This window comes from Babylonia areolata, chromosome 19, assembly GCF_041734735.1.
Source record: "Babylonia areolata isolate BAREFJ2019XMU chromosome 19, ASM4173473v1, whole genome shotgun sequence".
Taxonomy (NCBI): domain Eukaryota; kingdom Metazoa; phylum Mollusca; class Gastropoda; order Neogastropoda; family Buccinidae; genus Babylonia; species Babylonia areolata.
The window spans coordinates 59,748,967-59,761,841 of record NC_134894.1 but is presented as its reverse complement, the minus strand read 5'-3'; the positions used below and the strand labels follow the sequence as shown (position 1 = coordinate 59,761,841).

The following is a 12,875-nucleotide window of genomic DNA, read 5'->3' as shown; positions in this document are numbered from 1 at the left end:
GCAGCAGAGTTTTGTATGCGCTGAAGGGACTGAATGGATGAAGCCGGCAAATCAGACACTAGAGAGTTACGGTAGTCAAGGCGAGAGAGAATGAGAGAAACGACAAGTACAAGGCAGACATCAATTCACAATCAACAGCAACAGAATCACTCACTGGGCAAGTTAGCCAGTGTCGACACGGAGCGGTAACCCCGAATGTTGTAGTCGTCCCAGGAGTGTCTCTTCACGTCCACAAACCGCGAAGGAGCTGCAATTCACACAATTCTAATTTATCTATGTATCAAGACATCTTCCTCCAGCGCATATTCTTGAAGCTCTAAGCACTCTACAATAGCACAAAAAGCGCTCATTCAAACATTCCCGCACAAACATACACGTATGATTTGAAACATAGGTAGGAGAGGAGGAGTTTGTATTATACTCCATGTTTGGTGTTTACATATACTTACCATGTCAAACTGATGCAAACTAGGCCTATGGTTTGCTCTGTTTGGCCAAATTTCGCGCGGCTAACGGTGAAAAGACGCCCCTCTTAGTCTGGCCCGCTCTTAGCCAATCAAACGCCTCTAACAGCTATAAGCGCTGAATCATTCCTTTGGCCAAGGCTCTCCACGCCATCTTGTCAGGTTTTCGCTCTGTCTCGTCTAACGCTTTTTTTGGCTATTAAGCGTTTTCATTTGGCCTTATTTTGTTGTATGCGGCTTGCATGTGTATTGTGCTTACATAAAAGAGAACAGTTAAAAGAAACCATGACATTGAGTAAATCAAATTATGTGTGAGATATGAAAAGATAAAACTAGAAATAATGATAACAATAACAACAACAGTATGGACAATTTGAAGACGCACATATACATATACCGACACACACTGACATACAGACACACACACACACACACACACACACACACTCATACGCACCCACAAAAGCACACACACACACACACACACACACACACACACACACACACAGCTGTGTTGGCTCTTTCCAGTTCCTGACAGACGTAAAAAAAAACATGCATTTTGTTACTATTCTTTACAGTTTTCATCGATTGATTTACTTCAAATACATAGATATCAATAATAACAAACACATTTATACAAAAGCAAAACAAACTTGCAAAAGGAAAAATATCCTTCAACATTCTTGTAACCATTCTTTAGAGTATTCATTCAAGTATTAAGTTTTTTTAAGTATTGATAATGATACTAATAATGACAGACACATTATATATATGACAGTCAGTCGTGTCCAACTATGACCATCAGAACAGCAGAGGAGGCAACTGCTGTTCCGACTATTTGGGCTAGAATTTGATTATAGTGGAGAGTGTCTTGCTCAAGTTACATCCCCACTCTCTCAGCCAAGGGTTTGTTGGGTTTTTTTTAGGACAGTTAGCGTTGGGATGTTTCCCAAATGGCAACTAGCTTCCAAGGGTGCAGCACTAAGAGCCAGTGCAGTTTTGCCTCCTTGTTTGAGAGTCATAGTCCTTCACAAAAAGACTAATCTGTAAATGGTTTCCCATTGACTGGAGAAACCATTGATAATACAGCTCTCACTTTGCTGTTGGCCCAAATGTAAACTGATGTCAATCTGTGATATAAGCCGAGTGTTGGACACATTATACAGAAGCAAACAAATTTCTGACAGTGAGCATTGTCATTATCTGCTGTACCTTCCTTCTTCTTCTTCTTCTTCTTCGTTCGTGGGCTGCAACTCCCACGTTCACTCGTATGTATACGAGTGGGCTTTTACATGTATGTTTTCAACCCCGCCATGTAGGCAGCCATACTCTGCTTTCAGGGGGCGTGCATGTTGGGTATGTTCTTGTTTCCACAACCCAATGAACGCTGATATGGATTACAGGATTTTTAACGTGTGTATTTGATCTTCTGCTTGCGTCTCTACACACGAAGGGGGTTCAGGCACTAGCAGGTCTGCACATATGTTGACCTGGGAGATCGTAAAAATCTCCACCCTTTACCCACCAGGTGCCGTCACCATGATTCGAACCCCGGGACCATCAGATTGAAAGTCCAACGCTTTAACCACTCGGCTATTGCGCCCATCAGCTGTACCTTCCCATTTTTGTCTGAATTCATTCTACCCCACAGCTAAAACTCCACTGGACCAGCACTACATGAGACCACGGCAGTTGAAAGTAGGGTTGTTCACTAAAACAGCGAAAATCAATGGTGAATTGTCAATTTAATCGGTCAAACAAAGCTTCGTTTTCATGCTTCCAGAATCCGTAAACAGCTCAGTTCAGAATGCCAACTGTACCAAGCAAGAATAAACGAAACTAGAATAGTGTATTGGTACAAGAATACTCGCACCACGAGGGGGACTTACAGGCGAACATAGGTGACTGGTACCGTGTGTGATAGCGAGGCTCATACTTGGCGCTGGGAACGCGTGACGCTTTCCACGGGTCCATGGGCTTGGACGGCTTCTGCTTCAGTTCCGTCAGCTCCTGGAAGATGATCTGGCCGATGCCAGACTCGTCCTTGATTTTGGAGATCTCCTCCATTTCTCGCTGGATTTTGGGATCCGTTGTCACTTCCTCTTCATCGTCGTCGTCGTCCTTGTCTGCCTCTCCACGACTTCGTCTCCGCTCCCGCACTGAAAATATTATCTTACATGGATTACATTCATGTTTCCAATGTAACTGATAATATCTGTAACCTAGTAAATCACATTCAATTACAATCTCAGTATTGTGAACTCATTTGGTGCATCATGATATTCAGAGATGCCAACCCCTGTCAAGTGTTTGTAGGAACAATCAGGAAATTTGGCAGGCACATTTTGAATTTGGCAGGCACATTTTGAATTTGGTAGGAACAGACTCTAAAGCCACATCAGCAAACGTACATATTATCTACAAGGCATACAAACACTTAGACCAACCTGCAACATGGTGTAACTGCTACGATTAAGCTGATTGGTCCACTCAATGCTGTTTCAATGTAAACACGCACATGATTAGCTGAGCATCATCATGTGAGACCAAGGTTAGCAGTGACTGCCACGGCCTCATGATGGATAGATCTACAGTGTCTGGATAATGTTACAAGAGGAAAGCATGTGACCATGCTATGTAGTTGAAAATGAACTCCTCGGAACAATTTTGACACTGTGTGTAACAGAACAAACTACAATCGAGCGAAACAAAATATGGCGAAATGATAACAGCTGGCATCTCTGAAAATGCTTTGGCACAAAATCGTTTAATTTGGTGCTACAAAAATGAATTCATTAATACTATCATCGTAAATTACAACCACCACAACACACAAATCCCCCCCAAAAAAAAGACTGTCAGTATACCACCCACCCACCCACCCACACACACCCACACCCCCACGTACAGATTTCGGGCAGGATGACGGCGGGGGAGGCGGGTGCCGGCCAGTCGTCGCGCTCAATCTTGGCCAGCTCGTTGGGCGCCTTGGGCTTGGCCCCGGGGAACATGCTCAGCCGGATGGGCTCCTCGCTGCGGGTGTCTGCCGGGGAGGAGCTCCTGTGCACCTTCACCACACGCTTCCCTGTGGCTGTGAGTCACCACCATCGTCATGGGTTATAAACATCACTGATTCACCATCACAGTCGAGGATTCACCATCATAGAATCACCGTTATGAATTCACAAACATGGATTCACCATCACTGTCATGGATTCACCATTATCGATTCACCTTTACCATCAAGAATTTATTATCATGGATTCACCATCATGGATTCACCATCACAGTGGAATTCACCATTAAGGATTCTCATGGAGTCACCACCATAGTCACGGATTCACCATCACTTCATGCATTCATCATCATGGATTCTCATGGAGTCACCACCATAGTCATGGATTCACCATCACGGATTCACCATCACCATCATGAATTCACCACCATGGTGGAATCCACCATCACAGATTCACCATCACCATCATGTATTCACCATCATGGGTCTTCTTCTTCGTTCGTGGGCTGCAACTCCCACACTCACTCGTACACACGAGTGGGGCTTTTACATATATGAGTACCTAGAATCAAACGATTCATACTCATCCACCGCTCTCTCTCTCTTTCTGTGTCTCTGTCTCTGGATTGTACATTTGGAATGAGGCTCCTCTTCCACTCTGTCAGAGCTCTGCTCTTTCCATTTCAAGTCTGGCCTTAAAACCTACCATGTTCCAGAACAGGTCACTCTTCTTCCTCATCCTCCCCTCCCCTCCCTCTTCCTGGTCTACAGTTTCTCTACCTTTCTACTTACATGTGTTAATACGTTTCGTATTTTCACCACTCTCTGAATCTGAGCTGTGCGTGTGTATTTTAACAGAAACAGGGTATGACTGTGTTTGGGATGCTCAATTCTTCTTAGAGAGGGAATCTTTCTGCAAGAATGTCAACATTGCTTTGAGAGAGAGTTTTCAAAATCTATGGAGACAAGCTCTAGAGGTGAGTAGTAAATGTCTGTTTTATTGAAATTTCAAAAGTGGATTTGGTAGAGAAAAATATTTGTCTCCAAAATCGGTTTTTAATTTTTGTTATATGCTCAAAGGAGGCAAAAAAGTCGTTTTAGCTGTAAGAAAGATGATTGGATTTGCAAATGTTGCCTAGCTACACTTTTGGAGTTAAAAGACATTTGTGTTTTCTCAACATTTAAGTCACATTGTTGTGTATTTGGAAATGTTTGTTCTGGGCATGAAAACATTATTTTGCAGTAATCCTCCATACTCCAATAGGAGTGAAAGGATAATTAAAACTTGAAACTTGAAAGTTGAGAGTGACTGGTGTGTAATGCTTTGATTTGTTTCTGTAAAGATTCAGTACCGTATATTCTTACATCATGGATTCACTATCACCATCTCTCTCTCTCTCTCTCTCTCTCTCTACTGTTATTATGATCAACACTGTTTTCATCATCATTATCATTACCACTATTATTATTATTATTATCACAATTATTTCTATCATCACCATCATCATCACCATCATTATTATCATCATTATTATTGTCATTAACATTAGATACTTACCAAGTGCTGACATGCCACTCCCTGAAACAAACACAATCTCTCATCAGCTTGACAGCAATGAATTCAGGCTGTTTATGAAAAGACGCGCAACCAAAGATATAATGACTTTACATATTAACATACTCATGATACCGTCTTCATTTTTTTTCTTCACATTAACCCTTTTGCTGCCAGGAATATAAGATTTAAGTGAAATCTATTTGCCAGGGTTTTTTCCACAAAAAAACAGGTATAAATTTTCAAAAAATTCTGTGCTCTTAGTTATTGGAGAAAGACCCATAAAAGTATATATTTTCTGAAAGGTAAATGAATAAAGAACACAAAACACATGATGTTTTCCCATTTTATATATATTTTTAGTGACATGCTGTTGTTTTGAAATCAGTGTTTTGTTTTTTGTCACATTTTCAACTTGTTCGTTACTAACATTAGTCAGGTAATTTGCACTAAAATATATTTTCTGGACAAATGGATATTTGCATACACAAAATCATAATAGAACAACCACAATAAAAAAAAAATTAAAGAGATAGATATACAATGCATTGTGACTTCTCCAAGTGATAATGTGGATGAGAGGCCACGCCCCCTCAGTCTCCACCCCCCCTCCTCTTCACCCCTCTCACACGGTCACTTTATCCAGTTCTCATCAGACCGCGTTGGCGGAGTGCCCTGCTAATAATTCAGTCACTTTCTGTCGTCTGCTAAGGTTTGCACAGCCGGCATCACTCACTGATAGTCGTATCTTGGCCACTCTCTTGACTGCTCCCTTTATTTTCTATCAAATCGTCCTATAAATGTTCATCACTGTCTTCTTCAAGTTTACGCTTCAATTCTTTCTGAGCATCAGCAAAAGAAAGCAATCTTGGTTGATTTAGTTCGCTACGATCGCATGTCTTGAGCACGGCGTCAGTCCGACATTTTGTTGAGCGAGCGAGGAGAGGAGCCAGGCAAACACTGGGACAGTGACCCAACCAAAACGTTCAAATAAAGGACTGCCTCATGACGTAGATGGGGTTTCTAGCTATGAATAGAATCCAGAAAGATTCCCCAAGCTAAAGCTACCAGCATTTTTCTCAACGAACTGAATGCAAAGCAGGGAAGAGTCAGAATATTTCGATGACGAGTTATCTCGTCACTGTGGCAGCAAAGCGTACATGCTTGCCATGACGAGTTATCTCGTCATACAGGCAGCCTAGGGGTTAAATCATCCAGCGAGGTTCAATCATTGCTCACCTGCACACTCATCCACACACCCACGCACTTATATGACAAGACACTTGCTTTTTCATCATCTTACATGGACATGGTTGGGAAACAGAACTGCTGATCTAAAAAAATAAAATAAAATAAATAAGTAAAAAAAATTCACTGACTTGAGGTTCCTATTTCATGTTATATTTTCTAACAGCTTACACAGATGTAGCAGTATTACATTACATTGCATTGCATTGCATTACATTACATTGCATCGCATTGCATTGCATTACATTGCATTGCATTGCATTACATTAATAAACAATGAGGCCAGGAGATCAAATGATTACGAAATGGTAAAGAGTGGTAACTCTCTCCACACACAAGGTACATAACTTCAAGCCAATGCTGCTTACGCTACCAATTCAGCTAGCACACAGGTAAATTTAAGGTACATTGGAACAAACCCAGACACTTCCCCAAAAAAGAAAGCACCGGGTCTGTCCTTATACCGATCATTTGACATGTGCACACAGCAGCAAAGACAGAAGAAATGTGCAAACACAAATTAGCTTTTATTCAAGACTGGCATAGCCTCTTTAATCCTGAACAAGCCACACTGAACACACGGACAATACAGAACAAACACATGGTTGCCTCGGTGGTTCTTCAACTTGAAATTAATAAACAATGAGGCTGAATTTAAGCAGCATTGGCTTGAAATTATGTACCTTGTGTGTGGAGAGAGTTACCACTCTTTTATATATGATAGTCAGTCGTGTCCGACTATGACCATCAGAACAGCAGAGGAGGCAACTGCTGTTTTGACTATTTGGGCTAGAATTTGTATAGTGAAGAGTGTCTTGCCCAAGTACATCCCCACTCTCTCGGCCAAGAGGGTTTTAGGACAGTTGGCGTTGGGATGGTTCCCAAAAAGGCCAACTAGCCCACAAGGCTGCAGCACTAAGAGCCAATGCAATTTTGCCTCCTAGTTTTAGAGTCATAGTCCTTCACAAAAGACTAAGCTGTAAATGGTTTCCCACTGACTAGAGAAACCACTGATAATACAGCTCTCACTTTGCTGTTGGCCCAAATGTAAACTTACGTCAATCTGGGATATAAGCCGAGTGTTGGGCCTGTACTTTACTATTTCTTAATTACATTACATTACATTGAAGACAACTTAAGGCTAACTGAAAAATAAGGGGGATGGGGGATGATGACAAAGCAATCAATAAACAAATAACAATCAAACCACTAAACAACAATACAAACCTCTGGGTAAAACGTCTCATTTCACATGATTGACAAGAGAGCAAGACAACAGATTCCCTACTGAAAAGAAAAAAAAAAAAAAAGAACAAGCTCAAAAGAATATCAAAGATTAAAAAACAATACTTACCTTTCTTTTTCAAGAAGTCTGGGGCATCTTTTGAGTATGAAAAATTGGCTGAAAAAACAAAGGACAAAAAAAAAAACACCACAAATGAAGCTCAGTGTATGATACATAACAGTGATACGAAGATGTTTAACAGTGATACAAAGATGTTGCAAACAGAAAAACAGAACAGCGAGGAGAAAGTAGAGAGAAGGAGAGGAGGAGGAAGAAGACAAACAAACAAAAAATAAAGGAAGGAAAGTAAAAGAAAGAGAAGGATAATGGGAAGAGAGACAGCATACATGTATGTAATCGTAATTTCATACATTTATTTACATATATCTGCATTTGTGTAAGTGTGCTCACATTTGTGCAAGAAAGAAACTCAAATGGAAAGAATGTGCATGAACTTAAGCTTGTGTAGTGTGTGTACGTGTATGCGTGTGTGAGTGATGGAGTGTGTTAGTATGTTAGTGTGTTGGTGTGCAAGTGTGTGTGTGTGTGTGTGTGTGTTGTGAGAGATTCAAGATTCAAGATTCAAAAACTTTATTACTCAAGGATAAAGATTTTAGGCATTGCCTAGTCTTCCAATCTGTTCTTGTGACAGCAAAAACAGAGAGAGAGAGAGAGAGAGTGTGTGTGTGTGTGTTGTGAGAGAGAGAGAGAGTGTGTGTGTGTGTGTGTTGTGTTGTGAGAGAGAGAGAGAGAGTGTGTGTGTGTGTGTGTGCTTGTGCCCACATGAACACCATTATAAGCGTGTGCATGCAAATGTTTCACATGAACCGAAAGCCTGTGACTGAGAGCTGACTGAGTCGAAAATATCTGGTGGTGGGGAGTGTTTTTTTTTTCACAAAGAAACTTGGCACTGAAAGAGTTTGAAAAAAAAAATCTTAAAAAGCAAAAATTTGAATCCTGAAATCTAGCTCCATCCGGAATAGTCTAACCCATGCGACAGATAAAAACACCACCCCTAACCAATTTCAATTTCTCAAGGTGGCGCCACTGCGTTATATATATATATATATATATATATATATATATATATATATATATATATATATATATATATATTTGTATACCTTTCAGAGTGGATTTCTTTTACAGAAATTTTCCAGAGGACAACATTCTTGTTGCCAAGGGTTCTATTTCAGTGCGCCAAGAGTGTGCTGCACATGGGCCCTTGGTTTAATTCATCATCTCATCAGAAAGACTAGACTTCCATTTCAAAAGGGCGAGAGCGAGATGTGAACCCACATCCTCATGGACTTTGTACTGGTAGACGAGCGTCTTAACCGCCCGGCCACCTTGCTCCTCACCAGGCCTGTGGTAGTGGGGCGACTTGGACCTCTCCCTCTCGATGGAGTTGCTGGACTTGCGCAGGCTGCCCGTCGAGGACAGCTCCAGGTAGTTGGTCGTGTAGAACCGACCAAAGTCCGGCGCTGACTGCCGCGACGGGAGCTCCTGGAACAGGGATTGTTCTTTCTTTCTTTCTTTTTTTTTTTCTTTTGCGTTCGTGGGCTGCAACTCCCACGTTCACTCGTATATGTACGCGAGTGGGCTTTCACGTGTATGACCGTTTTTTTAAACCCGCCATGTAGGCAGCCATACTCTGCTTTCGGGGGTGTGCATGCTGGGTATGTTCTTGTTTACATAACACGAAGGGGGTTCAGGCACTGGCAGGTCTACACATATGTTGACCTGGGAGATTGGAAAAATCTCCACCCTTTACCCACCAGGCGCCGTCACCATGATTCGAACCCGGGACCCTCAGATTGAAAGTCCAACGCTTTAACCACTCGGCTACTGCGCCCGTCATGGGATTGTTTAAATGTTTTATGTCATGTGTGTGTGTGGATACTGTGATACAGGAGTATGTGTACGTATGGCTGGCGCACACATGAATACTATGACAGATCAGTGGGTGACAGTTTCACCGAGCTCTTTACTTGCAGCAACAGTTGACATGATCTGTGCGTCTAGTTACATGCATATCCAGTTCTATTTTAGACAGATATGTAATGTCTATTTATAGGTAGGCTACGATGGACACAACAAAATGCACTTTGATCAACACAGTGTTTCCAGTACCAACTGCAGTGATGGAAGCTCCTGGAATATGAATTGTTCAAATGCAATTTGATCAACACAAATGTTTTTTTACTGGGCTTCTGCTGGTTGTGTGTGTGTGTGGGGGGGGGGGGGGGGGGGGGGGTAGGTTTGTGTGTGTGCGTGCGTACACCTGTTCATGTTTGATATTCAAACTTTTCAATGAGAACCCCACAAGATTCTTGCCTAGGATGTGTCAACATCAATCTGCATTATCATCATTATCATTACTATTATTATTATCATTATTATTATTATCATTATTACATTTTGTACATGGACACACACATTTATACAGACACACAAAATAATGAAGATAACCTGATCAAACACACAACACTGTGACTTGGGAAATGATAATCACAATCACAGGCAGAAGCCTAAACACAGAGACAGCCAGATAAAAACAGAATATACTGAAATCTATTATAAATTTGTACACAGTCAAGGCTTGAGCAATGAGTCACATGTACAATTTACATTATCAATTTTGATCATGCTGATCAGGATAGTCGCGTTCAATAATGTTAAGTTCAATAGTATTCTGTTGGGTAAAAGACCACATTTTGCTTAAACTTTAAAACATAAACTTAGCATATGCATACAATGGGTTCTTCAAATAATAATTTTGTGAATTAGAAGTCTTCTTTTCAGCAAAATATAATTCAAGTGCATGTAAGGGAACATCATATATCAATATTGTCTTCACACTATGGTATACTTTGTTGTTGTTTTTTCGACAACAGAAAAAGAACTATTCAAAGAGGTTTGTTTCTTTAGTTTGGCTGAATCGACAAAACTGCTCTACTGACTTTCACTCTCACACACACACACACACACATACATCACACACATACGATGCACACAAAGATGCATGCACTCATGAATACACAAATACTGCACTTGATTTCCTCAAGCATACTGACAAGTACTGAGTCAATTCTTCCAACCTTTTTAATAAACTTGTTAACAAAACATCACGACAGATTTTTTTTTTTTTTTTATGGGTTTTTTTTTATGAGTAGTTTCTAACAACCTTACATACTATCATCTTAGAGTTTTAAAATATCATTACATATTTAATGCTGGAAGAAGAAAACTATGCAAGTACTGAATTTCAACTCTTTACCCATTCTCAGATGCTTAGTGCAGAGTGTATGCATGTTCACATGTACATGTGTGCATAGATCTCTTTGTGTCGAGAAAACATGACTTAAGCACAGCATGCACAATAAAGAGTTGCACATGAAATATATATATATATAAACATTTATTGCTGCTGATAATGAAAGCACAGAGAGTGAATAATATCAAACAATACTCATACACACACGTATGCACACATACACTAAAACTGCGTGCACACCCACATATGTGACCATACCTGTGCAAGTACACACACAAACTCAACCATGAACAAGCACATGCGCTCAAACACACAGACCTACACACACACGCGCGCACGCGCGCATACATCCATGTCTTTACTGTTCACACACACACACACACACACACACAGAGAGAAAATGAAGACTACATACATCCCCTCTCTCTCTCTCTCTCACTATGTCACACACACACACACACACACACACACACACACGCCACAACCCTCCCCTTCACACACACACACACACAACACAATACACACACACACACATCCCCATACACACACACACAACACACACCCCTCCCCTATACACACACACACACACCACACAGTACACAAATACATATCCCCATACACACTCACAACACACACCCCTCCCCTGTACACACACACACACACACACACCTCCCCTACATACACACACAGTACACACACACACACACACCCACACCCCTCCCCTACACACACACACACACACACACACACACACACCCCTCCCCTACACACACACACACACACACACACACACACACACACACACACACACACACACACCTCCTCTACACACACACACACACACAACACAAACGTGCAGTCCAAGTAAAGACACACAGTACCCACCCCATTACACAAGTGTTGACGCTGAATGCTGCCATAGGTGGAGACGGAGACAAACGAACTATCGGGACTGAGCAGTGAAGACTGTCATGCCAACATAAACACCACCATGGTAAAAAAATTATAAAAAAAAAAAAAAGCAGCAACAACAACACAGAATAATGCACAACTCAAAAAGCTAACAAAACTGAAAACAGAGGAAAAAAAAAAGAAAGAAAAAAAAAAGAAAAAACAGCAAACTGCAACAACCAAAAAAGACTAGCATTAATTACAGAGTAATTTCTCTTTTTTACTATCTGCACCAAAACGTTTGCAAAATAAATAAAAATTCCATGCTTAGCAAAAGAAGTTCCTGTTTGAACAAAAAATGATAATAATGACTCCTCTTGTTGTTGTGTCAGAATATCAGATCAAAGTGCCAAGTTTAGAGAATGCAAAAAATATAAATATGACAGTAAATGCAGTTTGCATATAATTAGGCTTTTTAAAAAAAAATTTGTGCCCATCCCAGAGGTGCAATATTGTTTTAAACAAGATGACTGGAAAGAACTAATTTTTTCCTATTTTTATGCCAAATTTGGTGTCAACTGACAAAGTATTTGCAGAGAAAATGTCAATGTTAAAGTTTACCACGGACACACAGACACACGGACACACACACACACACACACACACACACACACAGACAACCGAACACCGGGTTAAAACATAGACTCACTTTGTTCACACAAGTGAGTCAAAAAGCTGGTTCTGCTTTCATGATTAAAGTTCTTATAAATTCTACATTTGTGACACTCTGACATTACAGTGCATTTCACTTACATCATTATTTGTGACTGATGTTAAAGAGCGTATCACATACATACTTGTGACACGATATTTAAGTGCATACAACTTCTGTATTTATGACAATTTGACATAAAAGTGCTTATCGGTGTAAGTATAACTTCCGGTTCTATATTTTGACACTTTGACATTAAAGTACATATACATTCTATATTTGTGACACTCTGATATTAAAGTGTGTAAAACTTCTACATTTGTGACACTGACATTAAATTTAAAGTATATATGACTTGTATAACTGTGGCATTTTGACATTAAAAGTGCACATAACTTCAATATTTGTGACACTCTGACAAAGTGTG

The 12,875-nt window shown here is 40.5% G+C and overlaps 1 protein-coding gene across 3 annotated transcripts in view; it reads right to left on the bottom strand.

The window, feature by feature from the left end:
* LOC143293897 (uncharacterized) overlaps positions 1-12,875 on the bottom strand; it is a 61,599-nt gene that overhangs the window by 29,677 nt on the left and 19,047 nt on the right. Inside the window, exons 4-10 of one of the 3 annotated variants that reach the window (XM_076605245.1) lie at positions 11,731-11,811; positions 8,930-9,074; positions 7,638-7,685; positions 5,039-5,059; positions 3,373-3,555; positions 2,354-2,623; positions 155-247 (exon numbers count right to left, since the gene is read on the bottom strand). In XM_076605245.1, the coding sequence (XP_076461360.1) occupies positions 155-247; positions 2,354-2,623; positions 3,373-3,555; positions 5,039-5,059; positions 7,638-7,685; positions 8,930-9,074; positions 11,731-11,811 (841 nt within the window). The remainder of the gene's footprint in view (positions 1-154; positions 248-2,353; positions 2,624-3,372; positions 3,556-5,038; positions 5,060-7,637; positions 7,686-8,929; positions 9,075-11,730; positions 11,812-12,875) is intronic. The other 2 variants (XM_076605246.1, XM_076605247.1) reach the window with 2 other exon arrangements.